The sequence below is a fragment of the Sinohyriopsis cumingii genome, chromosome 8, assembly GCF_028554795.1.
Source record: "Sinohyriopsis cumingii isolate HCF-2022 chromosome 8, ASM2855479v2, whole genome shotgun sequence".
NCBI classification, from domain to species: Eukaryota; Metazoa; Mollusca; class Bivalvia; order Unionida; family Unionidae; genus Sinohyriopsis; species Sinohyriopsis cumingii.
In genome coordinates, this window is record NC_142968.1 from 100115112 (window position 1) to 100140202 (window position 25091).

The 25091-nt window shown below is 35.3% G+C and overlaps 1 protein-coding gene and 1 long non-coding RNA gene across 3 annotated transcripts in view; one reads left to right on the forward strand and one right to left on the reverse strand.

The window, feature by feature from the left end:
* The window catches only part of LOC149794233 (transmembrane protein 145-like), a 70252-nt gene that overhangs the window by 37748 nt on the left and 7413 nt on the right, over nucleotides 1–25091 (reverse strand). Inside the window, exons 2-4 of one of the 2 annotated variants that reach the window (XM_089968352.1) lie at nucleotides 22634–22708; nucleotides 5230–5307; nucleotides 2159–2338 (exon numbers count right to left, since the gene is read on the reverse strand). In XM_089968352.1, coding sequence (XP_089824478.1) covers nucleotides 2159–2338; nucleotides 5230–5307; nucleotides 22634–22708 — 333 coding nt within the window. The remainder of the gene's footprint in view (nucleotides 1–2158; nucleotides 2339–5229; nucleotides 5308–22633; nucleotides 22709–25091) is intronic. The other variant, XM_089968353.1, reaches the window with a different exon arrangement.
* On the forward strand, nucleotides 17258–20904 carry LOC149794234 (uncharacterized). Its single transcript, XR_016422615.1, has 3 exons — nucleotides 17258–17562; nucleotides 18206–18350; nucleotides 20141–20904. It is a non-coding gene; the product is annotated as an uncharacterized LOC149794234 (long non-coding RNA).

Consider the following 25091-nt stretch of genomic DNA (forward strand, 5'->3'; position numbering starts at 1 on the left):
TTCCATTATCTTTCAATTTAGTTAGCAAATTCACATGTCAATGGGTTCTTAACACGCAAAATGCTGACACTGCATGATAACTGCAATGGGCAAGGGGCAGCTGGTTATGTCTGGTTCACATATAGAATGATGACATTATGCAAACCGATGGGCTTCTACGTTGAAGTTTACCATTCTTAACCACTATGTTAATACCATGGACAGCATTTAAGGAAGAGGTCATACACTTTTTCTTTAAAAAATTATTAGCTTAGTTTTGATAGCTGCATCAGAAACCCTTTGATGCTGAGTGTAAGTGATTGACCTTGATAAGTGTTTAATTTATTTTCATGCAGGTGGTAATAGTGTTTTAATCACTGAACTGATTGCCATTTGTTGTTGGCATAGTTTTATTATTTTGAGTTCTTCATATCTGGATACTTCATGAAATGAAATACTTATAAATATGAAAGCAATGACTGTCAAAACCATGAATTTAAGTACCCACAAAAATGTCCAATTTTACAAAATCCAGGAAAATAAATGATTTTGCTGTAGCTGTATACAAATTTTGGAAGAATCTTGATCATGGTATGTAGGTTTAACCAATTTTCCGATATAATATAGATCATAAATATTTTATGTTAAATCGGCTTAGGTGAAGACACTCAAAGTGCTTTCTTGCTTGAGGATAAAGGTTCATTTAGATCATCTACATTGGTCTTATTTGTCAGAGTTTCAATGCCTCCTTGAGTTTTTCCTGTTTTAGTAAACAATATTCTATATTCATTCCTTCTGTTGATATTTCATTTTATTATGCTTTTCAATCTTGCCATGAGACCTCAGAGCACTGTGACTCACTCCTCTAGCTAACGTCACTTTATCTCTACAAGTCCTTAGAGTTGTTTGATTCTGGTGATTTTGTACTTGGCCCAAGCTCTAGTATTTCTTGCCTCCTTGTAAGTAAGCAAATTTACCATGTATTGTCATTTATAATACAAGTCCAACTGCAAACTGCACAGACCTAGACCTGCCATTGCAGAGCTGGGTCTGTGAAGTTTGTCAGGAGTAATCAGTAAAACAACCAACATTAATTCTGATCTGCATTATGCTATAGCAGATCATGACCTTTGTTGTTTACGGCTCGACTTGATTTTTGAGTTAGTATATAGTTTTTAAAAAATTAGGACTGTATTCTACGATCAATTTTCTAATATTTCATTAAATTTTATATGCAAGAGGGGCAGAAATATACAATTTGAAAACTTTTTAATTACTGTAATTGGTATGTAAGATGACTGCCTTGTTCCCACCATTAGTATGACTTAAGGTGATCTCAGCCACAGATGATCGAAAGTCTTTTGATAAGCACATCTCATTGCTCTTTGTTTAGCCTATACATATAGACAGCATATGTAACTCTTTTTGCAATCTTGTTTGAAAATACAATTCCCATCACAGAGCACTTGACTGACTTTATCTTCCAGCTTAACAGCACAGTCAACACAGCATCCGATCATTTACATCATAAGGTGCATACAATCCCAAATAAGGCCTAGTACTAATAAGAATGTAAGCAACCAAACCAAAGGTTTGTACTGAATATGTAAGCTACTGACTACATTATCAAAATTCCAGAAAAACCGGGTCTCTAACCTTTAAAGTTTATTTTTCATTTTCTTTTTTGATATTATGACAATAAATTAATGGTTTTCAATAAAAATGCATTTGTTTCTAAATTGAAACACTATTCAGGGACTAATGAGAGACTTCAAGCTCTTTTTCAAAACTTTCTTGTGTCAACCTCAATTTAAACAACGTTTCAAGGTAACCACCAAAATTAAGTAATTTTCAGGATTGTGCAAACCGTACAGGAACTGAGGGGAAAAGGGCAGTAACTCCATCAAACTTGTATCTGAAAAACAAAACCATCTGTATGTAATAGGTAAATCACCTACCAAATTACATCCATTTATGTGCAAGGGTTGCAGAGCTATGCTGGCATAAATAAGTGTTGATAGAGAGATGGAGAAATGAACAGATGGCTAATATAGTCTTCCTGCATCTCAATCCAAGACCCTAATGAAATGATGTATTATTCACAAGTTAACTTAAGTAAATTCTGACACAGGTCTGAGCAAAGTAATTTTGATGATGTCACATTGTGTTTCATAATTACCTGACCAACACTGCATTTGCTGAGAGCAATGTACCACCATCGTTCTCTAGCTGAGATAAAAGTTCGATATTGGTCACATACATAATATTCCTCCCCACTGATATTTGATTGTTTACACGTGTACAGTGGAACTTCTTGATTGCCAGTTTTGTCTAACACTTCCATTTTTTGATCACAAGTCTGTAATGTAAAGTGAGATATTTCTGGTGCCAAAACATTACAAAGATAAATGAATAAACAATACATAATATTGAATAATGTGATAAACGGCATATGACAACAGCTAGCTCTTACTTGAGTCTTTATTTTCCTGACAATACCATTTAGTTTTGATCATTGGAAAACAAAAATAACTGAGGGGGGAGGGGGAGATAAGCACAAACTTATTATTAATCCCTTAGACCCCATGTGGAGCACAGGCCATTTCACTCTGTCTTCTGCCATCTATTCCATCTTGCTCAAAGTGTATTCCACTCTCTTCATCTCCTTCTGCAGTTCTCTCTATCAGGTGGGTTTTTTAATCTCTTTTTCTTTGCCCTGTGGGTTCCATCTCATGATTGTCTTGTAATGTTGTTTCTTAGTTTCCTCAGCAGGTTCTTCTCCATTTCCATTTTTGTTTTGAAATCTGGTCTTCCATCTCTTCCCACATTGTTCTTTCCCAGAGTGTCTTGTTGCTGATTTCTTAGGCTATGAAATACAGAGTATTTTCCTAAGGCATCTGTTAGTTAAACTTTGCCCCTTTCCTATCAAGCTCTTTGTGTATCTCCATGCTTCTACACCATACTGCAACTCGACATTAGAGCTGAATATATATAGTTTTTCTCTTTCTTTCCAAATTTTAATCAACCTTACATAAACAGTTCTAGCTTTCCCTATCCTAATCTTTATATCCTCTTCTGTGCCCCTCATTGGACTCATCATGCTTCAAGTAAAAAGGTTCTGTACTTCTATTTACCCTCTTTTATGACTAACTGGGTGATATGACCTGCAATTTATCTTCATTATCTTTGTCTTCTCTACAATAATCAGCAAGCCTATTCCCTCTGCTGTTTCCTCTCTAGACTTCTCTTGCATCTGGTCATGACTATGTGGGGTAAGGGTCAGGTCATCAGCAAAATTCAGATCAACCATTTGTTGCCACATCATCCATTATATAACATTTGCCCTGCCCTCTGTGGTGGTTTTCATAATCCAATCTCTTGCCAATAGAAATAGATATGATGTCAGCAAATATCCCTTTTGCACCTCAGTTCTGATGTCAAACTTATCCAAGAATCCTCCTTTATGAATTATTTGACCCTCGGTTCCCTGGTATGTGTTGGAGATTAACTCAATAACTTTCTCTAGTATCCCCCAGTGACTTAACATATCCCATAGTTAGTCACAATCCAGCTATCAAAAACTTTCTAAAAGTCAATAAAATGCAAATATGTAGAAGAATGGATTGTTCAGTAATGAGTCTAAGTGTCTATATATGGTCTGGTGTGTAAAGCCCGCTTGCTGGTCTCTAAACCTTGCATCTACAACTGATCTTAAACTTTTGAGTATTACTCTGTTGACTACCTTTCCTGGCTTGGAGAGAAGCATAATTCCCCAGTAGATATTATATTCGCTAATGTTGCCATACATTAGTATTTTAACAATAAAACCTTCTTTCCATTCCTTCACTATTTCATATGTTACCTAGATCCTTCCTGTCATTACTTGTATGGCTTTCTTTTCTCATCTACCTATCACATGGAATGGTAATACATGCTTAGCTTGTGGAATTTATGGTCTGTTGGTTGGTGCAGGTCAAGTTCCTGACAATGCTCTATTCATCTTACTCCCTACTCTTTCCATGCTGTAATGAGTTTCCCTTGTTTGTCCTTCATTGGTCCATCTTCTCTATTTCCTCTTCTTGCCATTTCTTCATTAACTTTTACAAGTCCTTCATACTTCCTTACTCAGCTGCTTAGTATGCATGTCTTGCAAATTCCTCCATAAACTGCTGTTCATGTTTCCTGATGCTGTTCTTCAGTCCTCTGTGTCTGTATTTTACTGTGTGCTTTTGCCTGTTCTGCTCTTGCAGCTGTTATTCAGTATTTCTTTCATTTCCTTGCACTCTAAACTAATCCATGGTGTGTGTTCAGCTCAGTTGTAGCCTACAGTTACCCTACTAGTTTCTGTCCACTCCTTCTTGAATTCCTTCCAATTTTTTCTATAGGGATACTCTACTCATCTTGAAGCTCCTGTAAGGCCTCAAATTTATTCCAGAGTTCTAACTGATAGGTTTGTTATGCTACTCAGTCCTTTATGAGATTGACACTGTACTTTGCACTCTCTTTTTGCATATTTTCTCTAATGTTTATCAGTTTTAGTTAAAATCACAATCAAAAACTTTGGAACAAAGAAAGATTACACCCAAAATTATCTAAAAATATATACTGTGAACATTGAAATTGTTCTTTTTTCACTGTCTATTACTAACATTCTGTTACTTGTTCAATAACTTTGTGATAACTCTGATTATTACATGATTCATGTATGAAATAGTGTTACACTTGATCATGTGACATGAAGAATGACCATGAGATATGAATATCAAATATCATGTGACTCTGTTCCATCCAATGAAACGAAAAACCTGTCTCATGCAAATCATAGAATAATGTTTCATTTCACATGGTCAATATCCATGTTGCACTGGTCACAGCATTGTTTGGCTTTTATAGAATGTCATATCATTAAATTCATGGGATCAATGGAATGGTATTTTCAACAATTTTAAAGCAAACTAAATTACAATTTTTTTTCTCCAAATCAAGTAATAAAACAAGACTTCTACTTTGATGAATATGAAGTATTGTTTCACATTGGTCAATATGATGCTTATAAATTCATAAAACTCCATATTGGCCCAAACTAAACTCAACAAAAGCCTATAATTGAATAACATTCTAAGCCACATGTGCTCATGTACAGCATGCATCCAATTACAATCATTGTAGACCAAATCTGCCAACATTTAATAATTAAGGCTGTTTACTCCATGAATGTTTGCAAATGAATACTAATTATGTTGTGCATACCTTATCTGTCCCTGGATACACAGCGTCCCACTGACTGGCAGTATCATAGTAGAGTACGAAACTCTGAGAACCATATTTCTGTGAAAAGGTAAATAAATGGAAATCAGAATTTTTAAAAATTATAAATGGCATCTTATCTGATGAAATAAAATCACATGTTCTAGTTTTCACATTTTTGAGCCACAAAATACTTACCTACCATAACTTTAAGCAACAAATGTGAATTGTGAAATCACTGAATACTTACTCAACGTGTTTACAGTAAAACTAAGGCAAACTTGTACAAATTTGAACACTTAAAAAACAATCTTTTATCGCTTTTTTCATATTTTTATAAATTGCACTTTTTGAATAACTTTGGTGTATACAATTTTCAACTTGCCAGAAATAAACAGCTTACAAATCCTAGCAGAATAAAACAGGAGATCTATATAATCTATATCATGATAGGGCTTGGAAGGGTGTGACTGTTTAATGGTCAGGGAGATCTATATAGACAGAAATAAACAGCTTACAAATCCAAGCAGAATAAAACAGGAAATCTGTATAATCTATATTATGACAGGGCTTGGAAGGGTGTGACTGTTTAGGTGGCGCTCTACAGTTTCGTATTTTGCATAGGGTTAGAATTTTAAAGAAAAAGAATTTCCCCGGCTTTCCTCACTGGTCACATAGGCTATTTAAAAAAGACCTTGTATATCTTAGGTATAATTCAAAGAACCTTTAATTCCCTTTATCTTCATGTATGATTGATGGGTGTAATATGGGTTATAGAGTATACAGCTTGGCCTTACTCCAGATGTGCACCTTTCAAAAAAGTACTAGCTCTACTTGGTTATTTTCACTTCCTGAACTTCAGAGGTAAATTGTATAAAGAAGAGCCTATAACTTTTTTTTACATTTTATATATTTGGTAATTCATTCATTGCACTTTCAGAAGCTGGTATTGTCTAGTCTGGCAAAATTCATTTTCCCTATTTTCATAGCTGCTATGGATAGTGTACTTTAGACTAATTCAGGCTGATTTTTTAGCACAAGGGAGCAGTCATTTTAGTTAGCAGTGTGCTTAAATCATGTACAATTTCCAAAAGTACAATATCCAAAGAAACATCATCCACATTACATTAATGTAGCATAGAGGTATGCCAACATTCTCTCCACTGTGCATGTTTTAAATGTGAACAACTTCACCTTACATATGTCACTCTCTCAAAAGTACATAATAACTGGTGAGCGCCCCCATAAAGAGAACACAGGTATTATCATTGTATGATTTAATTTTGATTGTACAGCTGAAACATTTAAGTCGCAAGCATCTAAACAGTCCTTTTGAATAATTCTCCTACATTTCCTCCCACAGAATAGTATTTATGAGTGTCAGAGTCTCTAACAAGTCCAGCCCCCCTTTATGATAAAAAGTGAGCTATTTTAAAAATGCACATTACATTTTGTAAGCATAGCAACCAATGTTATGCTGAGTGACAGGAACATGAAACTAGCCAGAATTATTTCTGAGATATCAACAACGAATTTTACAGTTTGAAAAGGGATGGAACAGATCAGGTTCATAAAGGTCAAAGTGTAAAATATTTGCCTATTGTTTAATATAGAAGAAGCGAATTCGCTTTCTCATCATTTTTTTTTATTATTTCATTGCAAATAAATGAAAAGAAACATTTTCACTATATATTTATTTTACTTATTGCAACAGTTTTAAATTAAAGTTGACTCTATTCCTATATTCTAAGACTTCTAATTTCCCCATAATTAAGGTCACTACTCACACAAAAATGCCTCATGGCAAATTATGTAAGCAAGAATAAAATGAGCATAATTAGCTTATTTTCATGCTTAACATCAATATGAATGTACCATTTTATTCAGAACATCATACATAATTATAGGAAGAAAAAAAATTGCATACATTTTTATATTTGCTTTAAGGTGGTGCTCGACAGTTTCGTATTTTGTATAGGGTTAGAATTTTAAAGAAAAAGAATTTCCCCGGCTTTCCTCACTGGTTATACTGGCTATTTAAAAAAGACCATGTATATCTTAGGTATAATTCAAAGAACCTTTAATTCCCTTTATTTTCATGTATGATTGATGGGTGTAATATGGGTTATAGAGTATACAGCTTGGCCTTACTCCAGATGTGCACCTTTCAAAAAAGTGCTAGCTCTACTTGGTCATTTTCACTTCCTGAACTTCAGAGATAAACTGTATAAAAAAGAGCCAATAACTTTTTTACATTTTATATATTTGGTAATTCATTCATTGCACTTTCAGAAGCTGGTATTGTCTAGTCTGGCAAAATTCATTTTCCCTATTTTCATAGCTGCTATGGATAGTGTACTTTAGACTAATTTAGGATGATTTTTTAGCACAAGGGAGCAGTCATTTTAGTTAGCAGTGTGCTTAAATCATGTACAATTTCCAAAAGTACAATATCCAAAGAAACATCATCCACATTACATTAATGTAGCATAGAGGTATGCCAACATTCTCTCCACTGTGCATGTTTTAAATGTGAACAACTTCACCTTACATATGTCACTCTCTCAAAAGTACATAATAACTGGTGAGCACCCCCATAAAGAGAACACAGGTATTATCATTGTATGATTTAATTTTGATTGTACAGCTGAAACATTTAAGTCGCAAGCATCTAAACAGTCCTTTTGAATAATTCTCCTGCATTTCCTCCCACAGAATAGTATTTATGAGTGTCAGAGTCTCTAACAAGTCCAGCCCCCCTTTATGATAAAAAGTGAGCTATTTTAAAAATGCACATTACATTTTGTAAGCATAGCAACCAATGTTATGCTGAGTGACAGGAACATGAAACTAGCCAGAATTATTTCTGAGATATCAACAACGAATTTTACAGTTTGAAAAGGGATGGAACAGATCAGGTTCATAAAGGTCAAAGTGTAAAATATTTGCCTATTGTTTAATATAGAAGAAGCGAATTTGCTTTCTCATCATTTTTTTTTATTATTTCATTGCAAATAAATGAAAAGAAACATTTTCACTATATATTTATTTTACTTATTGCAACAGTTTTAAATTAAAGTTGACTCTATTCCTATATTCTAAGACTTCTAATTTCCCCATAATTAAGGTCACTACTCACACAAAAATGCCTCATGGCAAATTATGTAAGCAAGAATAAAATGAGCATAATTAGCTTATTTTCATGCTTAACATCAATATGAATGTACCATTTTATTCAGAACATCATACATAATTATAGGAAGAAAAAAAATTGCATACATTTTTATATTTGCTTTAAGGTGGTGCTCGACAGTTTCGTATTTTGTATAGGGTTAGAATTTTAAAGAAAAAGAATTTCCCCGGCTTTCCTCACTGGTTATACTGGCTATTTAAAAAAGACCATGTATATCTTAGGTATAATTCAAAGAACCTTTAATTCCCTTTATTTTCATGTATGATTGATGGGTGTAATATGGGTTATAGAGTATACAGCTTGGCCTTACTCCAGATGTGCACCTTTCAAAAAAGTGCTAGCTCTACTTGGTCATTTTCACTTCCTGAACTTCAGAGATAAACTGTATAAAAAAGAGCCAATAACTTTTTTACATTTTATATATTTGGTAATTCATTCATTGCACTTTCAAAAGCTGGTATTGTCTAGTCTGGCAAAATTCATTTTCCCTATTTTCATAGCTGCTATGGATAGTGTACTTTAGACTAATTTAGGATGATTTTTTAGCATAAGGGAGCAGTCATTTTAGTTAGCAGTGTGCTTATATAATGTACAATTTCCAAAAGTACAATATCCAAAGAAATATCATCCACATTACATTAATGTAGCATAGAGGTATGCCAACATTCTCTCTACTGTGCATGTTTTAAATGCTAACAACTTCACCTTACATATGTCACTCTCTCAAAAGTACATAATAACTGGTGAGCACCCCCTTAATGGTCAGGGAGATGTATATAATCTATATCATGACAGCTTGGAAGGGTGTGTCTCTTTTATAGTCAGGAAGATATATATAATCTATATCATGACAGGGCTTGGAAGGGTGTGACTCTTTTATAGTCAGGAAGATATATATAATCTATATCATGACAGGGCTTGGAAGGGTGTGACTCTTTTATAGTCAGGAAGATATAGATAATCTATATCATGACAGGGCTTGGAAGGGTGTGACTCTTTTATGGTCAGGAAGATATATATAATCTATATCATGACGGCTTGGAAGGGTGTGACTCTTTTATAGTCAGGAAGATATATATAATCTATATCATGACGGCTTGGAAGGGTGTGACTCTTTTATGGTCAGGAAGATCTATGTAATCTATATCATGATGGCTTGGAAGGGTGTGACTCTTTTATAGTCAGGAAGATATATATAATCTATATCATGACGGCTTGGAAGGGTGTGACTCTTTTATAGTCAGGAAGATATATATAATCTATATCATGACGGCTTGGAAGGGTGTGACTCTTTTATGGTCAGGAAGATCTATGTAATCTATATCATGACAGGGCTTGGAAGGGTGTGACTCTTTTATGGTCAGGAAGATATATATAATCTATATCATGACAGGGCTTGGAAGGGTGTGACTCTTTTATAGTCAGGAAGATCTATATAATCTATATCATGACGGCTTGGAAGGGTGTGACTCTTTTATAGTCAGGAAGATATATATAATCTATATCATGACGGCTTGGAAGGGTGTGACTCTTTTATGGTCAGGAAGATCTATGTAATCTATATCATGACAGGGCTTGGAAGGGTGTGACTCTTTTATGGTCAGGAAGATATATATAATCTATATCATGACAGGGCTTGGAAGGGTGTGACTCTTTTATAGTCAGGAAGATCTATATAATCTATATCATGACGGCTTGGAAGGGTGTGACTTTTATAGTCAGGAAGATATATATAATCTATATCATGACGGCTTGGAAGGGTGTGACTCTTTTATGGTCAGGAAGATCTATGTAATCTATATCATGACAGGGCTTGGAAGGGTGTGACTCTTTTATGGTCAGGAAGATATATATAATCTATATCATGACAGGGCTTGGAAGGGTGTGACTCTTTTATAGTCAGGAAGATCTATATAATCTATATCATGACGGCTTGGAAGGGTGTGACTCTTTTATAGTCAGGAAGATATATATAATCTATATCATGACGGCTTGGAAGGGTGTGACTCTTTTATGGTCAGGAAGATCTATGTAATCTATATCATGACAGGGCTTGGAAGGGTGTGACTCTTTTATGGTCAGGAAGATATATATAATCTATATCATGACAGGGCTTGGAAGGGTGTGACTCTTTTATGGTCAGGAAGATCTATATAATCTATATCATGACAGCTTGGAAGGGTGTGACTCATTTATGGTCAGGGAGATCTATATAATCTATATCATGACAGGGCTTGGAAGGGTGTGACTCTTTTATGGTCAGGGAGATCTATATAATCTATATCACGACAGGGCTTGGAAGGGTGTGACTCATTTATGGTCTGGGAGATCTATATAATCTATATCATGACAGGGCTTGGAAGGGTGTGACTCTTTTATGGTCAGGAAGATCTATATAATCTATATCACGACAGGGCTTGGAAGGGTGTGACTCTTTTATGGTCAGGGAGATCTATATAATCTATATCATGACAGGGCTTGGAAGGGTGTGACTCATTTATGGTCTGGGAGATCTATATAATCTATTTAATTTTTACAGGGCTTGGAAGGGTGTGACTCTTTTATGGTCAGGGAGACCTATATAATCTATATCATAAGAGGGCTTGGAAGGGTGTGACTGTTTAATGGTCAGGGAGATCTATATAATCTATATCATGACAGGGCTTGGAAGGGTGTGACTGTTTTATGGTCAGGTAAGTCCTATCAAAGAAACAAATTTAACTCCAAAAATTGGTTTCCTCTTCAAATACATTATACAGTCATTAAATGTAACTGAACAGGTACAAGGTGGTGGAAATTACACCCCCTTACCCCAAAGCAACCCTTGTCTCCAATCTCCCTACATGTGGGAAGCAGCTTTGAATCTCATAAGATCCAAGCTAGGGTTAGCATGTAGTCATGCAAATGAGGCTTGGAGAAAAGGTGCTTGTTCCCACAAATCCAGCAGAAGTTGAGTAACCTAGGAAGGTAGCCTATTGTTCTGCTGCTATAGGTTCTGCCATGTTAAATTTAGCCTTTGAGATGAAAGGTCTCTGCAGCTGGAGAATATTGTCTCTGACCATTATCAATGGCTTGCAAGATATCAGCAAAAGAACAGCTTCAGATCAGATAGTCCACTTTAAACACCACTTCAATGCCCTGGCAGGACCATACAGATGACCTTGGGATGAAGGGTTCTCAAGAAGAGGGCTTTCAGGACAAAAAACATATTTCCCACAAATGGAAGTCTGTTCCTTACAATGAAACCATATTGGCAGAACTGCAGATAGTATGAATTGACCAATAAGGTGTAAACCTGAGTAATTCTTTAGTTTGAATGACTAGAATTAGTTCATTTATGAAAGGCTGGTCAGATATGCTCAAGACCAGGGTTGGGTACAATATGGCCTATGGGCTGGTATTGGCCCATTAATTTGATTCATCCTTTAATTTACATCATAGGGTGTGGCTTAAAAAAATCACTTATCTGTCCATCACCCTGGAGAAAGTTGTCCATACATGCTCTAGACAACAGTTTAAAGGATCCCTTGTTCAACCACATCTAAACCCACAGTATGTTCCATTTGAGACATTGGGCCAAGGCCTTCATTTGAGGAGGGTTTCTCCATCTGGCATAACCTCCTACTCACCTTGTTTCTCTTATGAAATGGTAAGTGGCTTCTGGAATGCTGGATCTGCATGAGATTTGCTTCTGTGGTGACTTGTTTCTTCACTTACACCTTGTGGCTGTGATATAGGAAGCAAGCAGCAGGGACATGGATCAAAGTGCATCAGTGCATGAAATGACAATTTAATTAATAGAGCAGCTTTTGTACAGTAATTGCTGAGTTGCCCTGTTGCATACATGAACCATGCACCAAACTGACTACCAGAAGCATCTGTCAGTGTGGACATCAGTGGAGGGGTCTAGGTTATGCTTGGATTGCTGAATGAAACCTTCAAGACCAATTAGTCTTGCATGGAGTCAATCACTACTACATTATAAACCAGCTGATGTGTATCTAGAAAGATTTCTATGTTACCCTGCCCTCAGTGTTTCTGTCAACAGTTGTGACTTCAGTGTGGAAGATGGGCATGTGTCTTGTAGAAAGTTGGGTTAACTTTTGAAGGGTTTCATCCTTGGGGAAAAGAAAGGACTGTAAATGCTTGGCTCTTGAAATTGTTTTGAAAGTAGCGTAGGATGGAAAAGACTGCAGTAACTGTTTGAACAGAGGCTTTCCTTTCTTGCAGGAATTCTGTAAGAGTCCACTGACAGACTAGAAGGAGCTGAGAAATAAGTCTGGAGGCAGAAGCTGAGAGACTTTTTCAAAGGATGGGAGGTTTTTTGTTCCTTACACACTGTGCTGTTGTTGAAGGAAGATGGTGCTTGTGATTGTGCCTTTGAAGAGTGTGGTGGCAAAGAAGCCTCCTGCAAAGATAAAGATGACTTACTTGGTGAAGCAGATTGATGGGGACAATGAATAAGGATGTGAGACCTTCCAAATTTACTTTGAGTGTCATCAAACATCTGAAATTCATACTGGGTATGGTTGTTTGTTATCAGGTTTAATACCATTTTTCAGCAGAAAATAGGCAATATATGGCAGCCTGTATAACTGATGGAGGAAGAACCTGGGAAAACCCTGTAAAAGATCACTGACCCATGGGAAGCTACTGGCTAGCTTTCTCCTGTACCAATAATGGCTGAGCCCAAGACTTGAACCCATGCAGACAGAGGCAAGATGGCAGTGATCCATAATGGTGAGTGCTTTAGACCACTCAGCCTCTAGGGGCCTCCATACTGGGAATAAGCTGGCACTGAGTCATGAGAGGGTTGTGGACTGTGATGGGCCTGTCTGGTGCTAGTCTGTGATGATTCTTTGGATCTAGTACCAGGGCTTCCAATAACACACAAATGTGTATCCCTTAAAAAATAAAATTAAAATGATGCATTAAAACCCCATCCTAACAGTGCTGTTGGATGCATAAAAAATTGCTGGCCTAAGTTGATTTCCAGCTTATGAAAAAGGTTGAAGTTTCTCAAACAAGCAGGCAGTACCTTATGTCTTCAAAATACAGTAATGTTCCCTACTTTATATTCTTCCTGCTTTGCACTCTACTACAGGTATAGAGACGTCTCAGAAATGCTTAATCACACATATTTGGATGAAATTTTTTATCTGGAATGCAGAAAATTATTTATGCGTGAGTCCTCTGTACATACTCTTATTTTGAATACTACATCAACACATACATTCCAATAGATGTATTATGCACATGGCATTCTCTGACTGTGCTAAAGACAGACTGTATTCAGATCAGCCAATGAGCATTTAGACTTGAGGTCATGCTCATTAATTATGCATTGTGTTCAATCTGAGTGTAGCTGAATAAGTAGTGCATGTGACCTTGAAACCAATGATAAAAATAAAATTTGAAAATAATACTACAAAAATAAATATTACTACCATTTGTAATCACACCATGCAAGAAAACACAAATACCATGTTAGTCCTCATTATATCTATATTCCATTATCAACAAACATGTGTTACTTAATAGTTCACTACAATATTCATTGTCACCAGCATTATGGCATATGTACATCAACTTAAATTGGCCAAGATTTTAATCAAACATGAGAAAACTATGAATGCTAGCTGAGGCTAAATAGGTGATGAGGCTATTCACAGAAAAATATGAACAAACTAAAAAAATGTTTAAAAATATCTTTGCAGCCAAATATCTAGTTGCAAAGGATTTATAGTATACTCAATATGCTTCTGGGAGGAGACTGCAACTTTTGCTGGTGGGACTCCTATACTTTAATGGAAATTGGAGTCCTGCACTCAGAGTTTTAAAATCCTAGTGAGACCTTATACTATACACTGTTGAAAACAAAATGTTCATCAAGGCTGAAAGCCAAATCCTGACTTTGACCAAGATAAGCCTATCACAGATGTTTGCATGCATTTTAACATGTGCAAGAAACGAATGTGATCTCAATTACTGCAAGCATGATGATGAAAAAGTTCATGAGTTCCTATTACATTTCTCTCTCTCTCTTTCTCTCTCTCTCTCTCTCACACACACACATACTCACACACACAGAGCTTACTCCAGAAACTTGGAAGTGGGACATTTTAACATCTTGTAGAGACCCTTATAAAATTCAAATTTAGGGGTCTTCAGTACTCCATAAAATATCAAGCTAATGGAAGCCCTGAGGTACTGGATATTGTGGGAGACTGATTCACTGAATACAGTATTGATTACACTAGGCATCTGTGATAGAAATGAGGCTCAAATTGATGTGACTGGGTGCCAGATGCTGTCCTCATCCCAAGTCCAGGACTCGATATACTGGGAAAATAAATCACTCTACTGAATCCCTATGGTAGAAGTGGTAAGTTGAGACTATACCAAAAGCTGGAGTTGATGTGGCTTTTAAGGGAATGATCATCATGGACAGTGCAGGGTCTGTAAGTTTTCCAGGACTGGTTCAGTTGGACCAACTTAACATGTCGGTATTGGCCCAGTAGTCTTCTGTTCAGTGCTGACGTGTGGGAAACCAGTGATGGTAAAGATTGTCAAATCTTCTTCTGAACTGGTTACCTTTCCATCTCAAGTGGCTTAGTAAGCTGGTGAATGAGGCAGCATCATTTTGTGAGCTTTCTTTCATCTTTTCTTAGCCCCTGTTAACGCCCGTACAGAAAAATCTCACCAGTTCACATGAGCTGCTCATAAGCTGCACATGAGAACCTTGTTAGAAATGTATGCAAATTGGGTAGATTTTGCAGGCTCATGTGTGCAGTTTGTTAGATCTTGTGAGCCAAGGAAAAACTAACCTGATTCTCACGTGAGCAGATTTTGCTCATGTGAGAATCTAAATTTTCACATGAGAAAGTAGAACTTAGAAAACATTCTTTTCCATTACATACAACCATGTTTGAAAATAAGGCAGAGTTCTGATTTCTCACGTGAGTTATCACGTGAGAAACTTGGACTTTGATTCTGATTAAACACTTATTTCAAATTTATTCAAAGTTGGATTTTCTCATGTGAGTTATCACATGAGCAATTTGGACTTAAATATTTTGTGTAAATGTTGAATGTCAAGCATCTCAGTTATTGTCAAATAGACATAATTTCTATTTTGCACTTGTTCATGTTGCTTTGTTGTATTTTTTAAATTTTAAAACATCTTCAACTTATTTTCTCACAGTGAGTTTTAATCTTATTTTGACCCAACAGGCTCTTTGTATTTGAACATATTAAGGTTCATTTCACTATTCATAAAACGAAACAATTCACAATTAAGGTCTCGTATAACCAGACTACCCATTAAACTTTAACAGCTGTCAAAGAATAGAGTTAATAACTTGCATACTGATCGTGGTTAATGTTTAATAAAGTAATCCGTAAAAAGGTGAAATGTTTCTCTCCCCAAAATACACAGTTTACAAATATAAAAAGGAAATAAAACTTTTGCCCTAAAATGAATCCTATGTTCCATAAACATATGATGCAGCTCCTTTATTCACAAACTTCTAAAACCCCACTATAAAATTGTAAAACAAATACACAGCCACATTTCTGGAAAAAAAAACCCACTGATGCACAGTCCTTTTGGCCTAATAAACTCTCAAGTCATTTTCCAGAAAAATTGGAGAATTACATAAACTACGTCGTTTTCTTCCACGCCTAACATTCGCACAAAAAGTCAATACAATCTTATATTTACTGAATTGTGTAATTCGGCTTAGGGGTCATCCATTTAGTACGTACGCAAAAATCTGGCAAAGCTTGACCCCCCCCCCCCCAAACGAATGCATACTTTTTTTACCCCCCCCCCCCCCTGCGTACGTACGCTTGACGCCCCCCTCCTCATATTCTATAAAACGGACTATGTTTATTCCACGCAGAAACCATAAATGATTAATAATATTAACGTGTTTAATAAAACATTGTCCACCGACGTTGAATGTCTGGCATCAAAGAAATACGTGGGGTAACATTAAACATTTTGTCTAGTGTCCGCCAAAATTCAAATGCCAACTGAACAGTCGAACAGGTTACGTATTAGACAAATTATTATCGAGGTTTCACCCCAACCCCGTTTCCTCTGCATATGTACATTATCAGTATAAAAAAAAAAAAAACATGTACTGTACATAAAATTTAATAAATCCGTAAGAAACTGCCTAATCCAGTCGTGTTTGGTTGTGTAGCCGTTTCGCACTGTTTTACACGTGTATATTCTTGGCAATGGAAAATTTTGCTTATTTGCAGCCTTTTAAATGTTCTGATCGTGTCATTTCAAAGTTTATAAAAGAAATTTTCTATTGAAATAATCACAAAACAAATCACTGACGTTTCCGTTAACTTTTCTGTGACCCAGGTTATAAGAGTACACGGTGGAAGAATCGGCTTGTTAGAACCATTAGAGTGTCCTATGGGGCATGGCTCGGCACAAGCTACTGTAAAAACATCAAAATTAACTTGGTCTATATTAATTAACTTATTAATGATATGAATTCACTTATACCTCAGTTTTTATGAAACAACAGATAATAAAATAGCATTTATTTGATAAATAAAATATAACATTAAGAAATACCCGAGTACATGTGTACAAAGGAGTGTAAAACCAGAAGGGCTCGCATCGTTGCTTACAATTTAAATGTCAGTCATACAGTAGTATACAATAATAAAAGTATTATTTTTATACTAAATGTATGACTGACTTTCATATTGTAATCAATGATACAAACCCCTATGCGTACAACAACGTGTTTACTAATAATTTACCCTTTATGGCGCCTCAGATAAACTCAACAGATGCTGGATGTTGACCTACAGTGTACATGTAGAATAGCTCTTTTAAACCGAACAGACAGAAATTTATGCGCGGGCCATGTTCTCTTAGCAAGGGCCACGCTGTTTATGAAGAAAGTTATTTAATATTCTCCTGCAACATGTTTGCTCTTAAAACATTCTGACAGCAAGAGTGTGGACATTATTAAAATATAGAAACAAACACCAACATCTGAAGATGTCCACGTCGGTACTGATGTTAATGTCCAGTACGAAACAGAAGACGTCGACATGCTGTTAGGGACGATTCAAGGATTATGAAAGACTGGTTCTTTGCCGAGAAAGAGGTAAGTTACTTTTTCTCATTTCTTTTTACAATTTTCGCATATAGAATAATCAAAGTGGATAGCCTGAATCATCGACATTATAAGCATAAGCATAAATTCGCATGGTCGTTTAAAATTGAGCCAAGGATTTGTTTCAGATTTTACTTAAAGATAATAATTCAGCCTCCTGTTTCTAAAAATGATATTTACACCACACTATCATCGAATATTTAAGCCTTCCACAATTCAACTGTGCAACCATGTCTGGCTCTTACCCCCACCCCCAATAATAATGCCGGCGCCTCAGTGAGGAGCACTTGCGTTACCGATTGAAACAATATGTACAAACATAAATGTTCTTCGTATTATTTTATTGCTGATTGGGTTGATCAAGATAAGCATACACGATTGAGAACCAAATGCAGTAGCTTAATTCATGACTTTATTCCTAAAAGACATTTGCCCTGTCTGTCAAATATTTTGATTGGTAAATTTAAAATAGAGATTTAATTGGATAAGGATTACAGCTTTTCTTAATGCTTATATACACTTATAGACTAGGACTCTTTTGCCAACCAAATCGTTTTCTCATTTCAGTGCATTCTTTCTGTTCTGCATAGATTTAAAAAAAAGATCAATTATACTAATTTTTATCTTTTTACAGAATGGTCTTCATGAAGGTCACAAAATTTAATGAACACAACAAAGTTAGCAATCATTTGAAAGAAGTGCAAAACATTGACAGCAACAGGAAGAAGTCAGACAAAACTGCATTGCCATGCTAGAGGAAATTCCAACTCCAGTAAAGGGTATGTATAAGACGCTTCAAATCTATTGATGTAATACACATGACAACATATGCATTTCAGACTCTAAAATTTGACCCCCAATACATTTTTGTTTTTAAATATAAAAATTGGAAACCAGATTTTGAATTTCTTTATATATTGCAAATGTACATATTTTGGAAAAATGTATCTTAAAAGTTTTGGAGAAATCTTCCAGAGGACTGTTCCAGAAGTAGAGATGTCAATTCTTTGGAAATTTCTAATGTGTACCCATCATTCCTAACGATTGGTTACCAGAGTATACAATCAAAAGGAAATTGTATTAAATGTGAAGCTGAACTGCTTTGTTGTAAGTTCACATGTTCCAACCCCAAAAAGAGCTGTAAGCATAATTATTACTAACATAAGTGGCAAAAATCATAATATGAGCACGAGTATAAATTACATGCCATTACATGTATTACAGAAACTGTATGAAAAATGTATATGCAGTTATAATTTTTGTCACAAATCAGCTGAACTCGTGTGGATTAGTAGTATGGATGAGAATAGGCACAAAAGAAATTGATAAATTATTTGTGCATAACAGTCATTTTGACTAGTGTACATGTCTACAGTAACTTTCGTGAATCGTCATAAAGTCCATAAATGTTGATTGTTGTATTATCCTCAACCTGCCATGGTTCATCCCATAACGATGGTCCAGTGCAACATGTTTTTAAGTTTAACAAAATCTCTTTTCTCTAACATTTTTCAGTTACATAACTTCCATCAGTTGCATTGATACATCCCGGGTTATTTTTGTTGTTTTTTCTTCTTTTTTTAAAAATGATATCTGGTGCCATTTATTTTCTATTTAAGCTGGACTGCTATGTGTGTAGTATCATAATAGAATGAATCTAGGGCAAATGGTTTCACATTCAAGAACCTGTCTGTTTTCTTGGAACTGTTTGATGTAAAATTCATGCAGAAGTTACAAATGCATCAATTTTTATTTGATTTTTTCAAAACTGTTATTAAGTAGCAAACTTTTTTTATCTTTATATTTCAGTCTGTATAGTTGTCCATTTCATTCATTTTTTGTCCTAACATGGTGGTATAAGAAGTGCATGTTACAGTAGCCATGTTAAACCTGCAGACATTCATATTGTGCTTAATTTTATTTGACCCAGATAATGTCACCAGGATCTGAAAACAAGAGTGTTTTTAAGTCATGAGAAAATTGGCACATAAACCATGGACAGGCATGAAGTTAGGATGGTCAGGCTTGAAATATCAGCATTGATTCTTAAATAGGTCACTTGAGAAAGGATTGTATTATTATACAGACCACGTATGACAAGTAAATTGTAAGCAACCATATGAGCACCTGTGAACACTTTTTTTAAATGGGTACCCAATTGTTCGTTTTATTACCCAGGTTATTATCTATGGGAGAATACCCGGGTACACATTGGCATCTTTATCCAGAAGTAGTCAAATTTGGAATATGCAACATGACTTGCAGGTATCTCATCAGCAGTGCAGTTTATATGTTTGCTACTGAACTATGGTAATTCTATTGGTAGAGCTATTTGACTCTTAGTCCAAAGGATGAATTTTCAGACTGGGTTGGCTGCATAAGTGTGTCCTTGGGAAAACAGTTGGCTCCTATTTTCACAGTGTGATAAAGTGCCATCTAATCCAAACTACAATTATGTATTTTGCCTTTACCTTGTAAAACGAATCTTTAAAAATCAACCTTACATAATGTCTCAAATGCTGTGATCAGAAGAAAAAAAACTTCTACCAACTTTTCATTTCCATTTCAGGTTTCATTTTTCAACAGTTCAAAAGTGAGCCTGCTAACTTAAATTCAGTGGTCAACAGGAAGTGCTTTGATTCAAAGCGAACAATCTTCAAGTGAAAATATTGTTGCAGACTGGCAAATAATGAAATTCAGAAGCAGGAATGTCAATTACACGTTTTGTTTGCTTCGAATTTTCTGGAACAGTGAAGAATGGTCTTCATGTGAAGCAAATTTCCAGCAGTATCTTTCATTATGACCTTAAAGTGTTTAGAATAAATGTGATGTATTAATATAACAGGTACATACATACATACATACATATACATACATACATACATACATACATACTCTAGTTGTCTTACCTTATTAAAAGATCACTAATCAAACTCAAATTATATGCTTATGATTACTAGATTTGAATATTGATCTTACTCTGTTTAATTCTTGTATTCAATAAAAACTAAATACTATAGTTGTTTGTTGTTGTTTTTGCTCATGTGAGCAAGATGCTGCTCACGTGAGCAAAATCTTGCTCACATGAGCAAGGTGTGGCTCACGTGAGCAGATCTTGCTCACGTGAGCGAGGTGTGGCTCACGTGAGCAAGGTGTGGCTCACGTGAGCAAGATATTGCTCTTGTTAACAATTCCTGCACATGTGATTTTCTTATTAGAATCTATTTGCTCACGTGAGTTCTACCTAATTTGCATGTTAAATTGCACATGAGACTAACCTGAGTTAGATCTCACGTGAGAATCTCATGTGCAGAAGGGTAGGCAGTTTTGGTGTGGGAGCTGCTTCACTGTGATGGTTGCCCATTTCTTTTAAAACAGGTAAGAGTAAACATTACAAGTAGGGTTCAACCAACACTTCATGCAGCTCATACTGGTGTGGTAACTATCTTCTGCCAGCTTGAATTTCTGAGGTACCCAACATTTAATCCTGCATATTGTTCTTAACACCTGTAGAGCAAAACAATAAATTACACAGGTGAAACCAGTCAGTTATTTGGTGGTCTTGCTGTAAAGTGGACTCAATGAATTAAGATAAATGATATATTATTATGAATAAGTGCTAATTTACTGGGTAAAACTTATAAAAAGATCAAGCACTGAGATGAAATGTTAATTACTATGGACCATAGGGCAAGCAATTAAGATGACACCAGGTAGCTTATCATACAGTGATGTCTGACAACCAAAGTGCAAAACATTCAACAAAAATAACAGACTGAGATTTAGCAAATAAACAAGAGTATACTTCCCTGAGGTGATGAAAATCTGATGGATCAATCAAACTGGTGAAATGGCACAAAGAGGAACGTATTTGTGGGGCCTCCTGTACGACCATGCTGATTGTGCACAGCAGAAATAGTAACTGATGAGTAATGTGATTTAGTGCCACCCACCCCCTCTATCCAAGGGAAAACAACTGTTACCTGACATCGCAGCAAGCAGATAACATTTTAGCAATTTTGTTGTTAAAATGTTAATCAAGAGACTCTCTAAGCTTGGGATGGCAAGATTTGCAGTGAAGTGGTTGTAATCCTAATGTATTCTGATTAGGTATGTGATGAAAAAGAGATCATTAAAATCTCAATGCTTGTTGTGCTGCTGTGTTTTAATCAAATTTCGAAATTTACATCAAATCTTTTTTTGATGTAAACCAAAGGTGCTCTTTCAAACTGTCCAAAATATTGTAATGTATACCTTGTCCTTTTAATGCATTGACTGGGTCAAAGGAATAAACCGTTTGCTTGCAAGCCAGATTTTTGACAAGGAAATATGACAAAAATAATCCTCCATTATGTATCAGTCTAGGACAGGAAATTTCTAGCTAGGATAGGAAATTTCCAACCTATTCATCATAACTTTATATCAGATACTATGCAAAGTCTTGTGAATGTGGTGAAATTTTTCTGTGATGGAATTTTCATATCCAATTCAATGTACATTAATGATTCAGTTAATTTTCAACTTGTCTGCAAATCATGAAATCTTATATTCTCTCTATATATGACTGATAGGTTATATCCTTGCTGTATTTGACTGATAGGCTATATCCTCTCTGTATAAGTTATTTCCTCCCTGTTCATGACTGATAGGTGATATCCTCTATGTACATGACTGATAGGCTATATTCTCTCCGTACATTATTGGTCATATCCTGACAGATGGATTATGTACCACCTGTATTTAACTGATAGGTTATATCCTCTCTGTTTATGACTGATAGGTTATATCCTGTATGTACACGACTGATAGGTTATATCCTGTCTGTACATGACTGATATATTATATCCCCTTTGTATTTCACAGATAGGTTATTTTCTCTTATAATGAGATAAATTCAATGTGCTTTATAGTGAGGGATCAATGTATCAGTATATCTTACTATCTGCTTTACAAAAGGATGACTAGGACAATTTTGATAGCTTGCCAAATTGCCATCAGAAATCTCCATGCATTACTACCTCTTTCCAAAAACAAAATACAAAGATTTGCAACATTTTCATACCTTTGGGTACCAAACTTTGTAACTAAAGTTTCCTGCTTGTGACAAGAAGCAAAATCTGGTAAAAAATGTCCAATCCTGAAATGAAATAAAATTAAGAAAACCATAAAAAGTATTTGCATTACTGCATATTATTACAGTGCTAAGAAATTGTTTGCTTTGATGAGCTCTTTGATAAAGATACCATTATCACAGTTATAATATGATACTCTAAAAGCTTGTTGTTCATAAAATGTCATGGAAACAGGAAATTTGTATAATACCAGCACACAACTTAATTAGCATGATAATGTGTATGTGCACAGAGACAAAGACACACACACACACACACACACACACACACAAAAACTACAGTAAAACCTCTCATAAAAATATGCACTATGAGCACACATAATTTGATCCCAGGATGGCACATGGAATGAAAGCCGCTGCTAAACCCACCTCAGCATCTTCATTTTATAAAACTTACTACAATTCAAGCCTGTTAAATCTAAATTTTATAGACTAAATCGATCCCACAGTGGATCTTATGTTTTACTCACTGTGACCCTATTGGATGAAAATATTCTCCTTTGATGTGAAGAGTTCATCACATAACCAAAGGAAGCTAACTCTTCTACTCTTGTTATGTATATCTAATTTGTATTATGTGCTTTACGTTTTTAATTCAGGGTATGAGTTTGGGCTTATCTGACTAATCTAATTTTTTTTAAAGATATTTACTTGAATTTGAGTTCAAGACTTAGCCTTGATTATGACCTAAGAAGGTCCTCGAAGCTAATTTGTTTACAGTTTGGTGTAATTTTCCATTAAGATGATTGAGGATTTTTTTCCAGAAAATGCCATTCTAACATAGGTCAAGTGGGGATGTATATAAAATAGGTTTTGTCAACAAAGTCATCATTCCTATTTTAATATCACTCTTGAATGACATTTTGTTTTTTTCCAGATATAATTTGAAATGAATTATATATTTAAATTATTCATTGGAATTACAAAGTGCTCATTTACTTTTGGACAAAACTGCTTCGTGATTATTGAGTCCTCATTCAAAGACATTCTGGATTATATCATTGCAAATATGTTGGTAAACCTATTCAATACTATTCATACATCAGCACATTCTAGACATGGAATTCATTTTGAATGGTCTATACTTTTGGACCAGTGATACAAGATTTAGGATTCTTTGGCATTTAATTCACAATACTTAAACTCCTCTTAAATTTTCATTTTATAACTTAGAGAATTAAAATTACATGTTGATTTTACTAAACCTGTTGGTTTTTCTTCTTTCTGTTACTAAGTTTCTGATGATAGAGTTGTAACAGTAACTAAGGGCTTGTCCAGGTCAGAATTTTCTTAAAATATGTCAACACAATTATAAAAAAATTGAAATCTAAATAGAATTTATTTGGGAATATTAATTTTCTCTGGTAAATATTTTGATTTCATACATCTAAGAAATCTTTAGTGGAACCAACAAGTATTCCCAATGTCATCCAAGGTAGTGAGCTTTGTTTCAAATCATGAAGGGTCAGAGTCAATGAAAAAGGACAAGTTTGAGAGACATTTTGATATTTTGGAAGTAAAAGCACCCAACAACAGACTTACTTTGAGATACAGTGATTAAAAATAACAATATTGGAGAGTAGAAGACAAAAATGCTTCATAGATAATTCATGAGATGCATGAGTGGCTAAAAGAAAATTGGCATGTTCACCCATTTGAGAAAAATAATCAATTTTGTAATTTCTTGACAGAACAAATCTTCAAAATGTACATGCCACAATGACAAAAGAACCAGATATCTTGACAGATATGATGAACATACCACAATGACAGAGGAGCCAGAAACCTTGACAGATGTGCACATACCACAAAGACAAAAGAACCAGAAGCCTTGACAGGTGTGCACATACCACAAAGACAAAGGAACTAGATATACTGACAGATGTGCACATATCACAAAGATGGACGAATCACATAGCTTTGCAGATGTGCATATACCACAAAGATTGAGGATCCATATATCTTGATAGATCTGAACTTACCACAAAGACAACAGGAACCAGTTTTCTTGACAGATGTACACATACCGCAAAGACAAAAGAACCTGATATCTTGACTAATGCACATGTACCACAAAGATACAGGACCCAGATATCGTGACAGATGTGCACATATAACAAAGACAGAAGAACTGGATATCTTTACAGATGTGCACATACCACAAAGACACAGGAACCTGGTATCTTGACAGATGTGAATATATCATAATAACTCAGGAACCTGGTATCTTAATAAATGTGAACATACCACAAAGACACAAGAATCTGGTATCTTTAAGGATGTGCACATACCACAAAGACAGTGGAACCTGGTATATTACAGATGCATCAGACAGTTCATGCACGTACCAAAAAGACATGAGAACCTGGTATCTTGATAGATGTGCAAA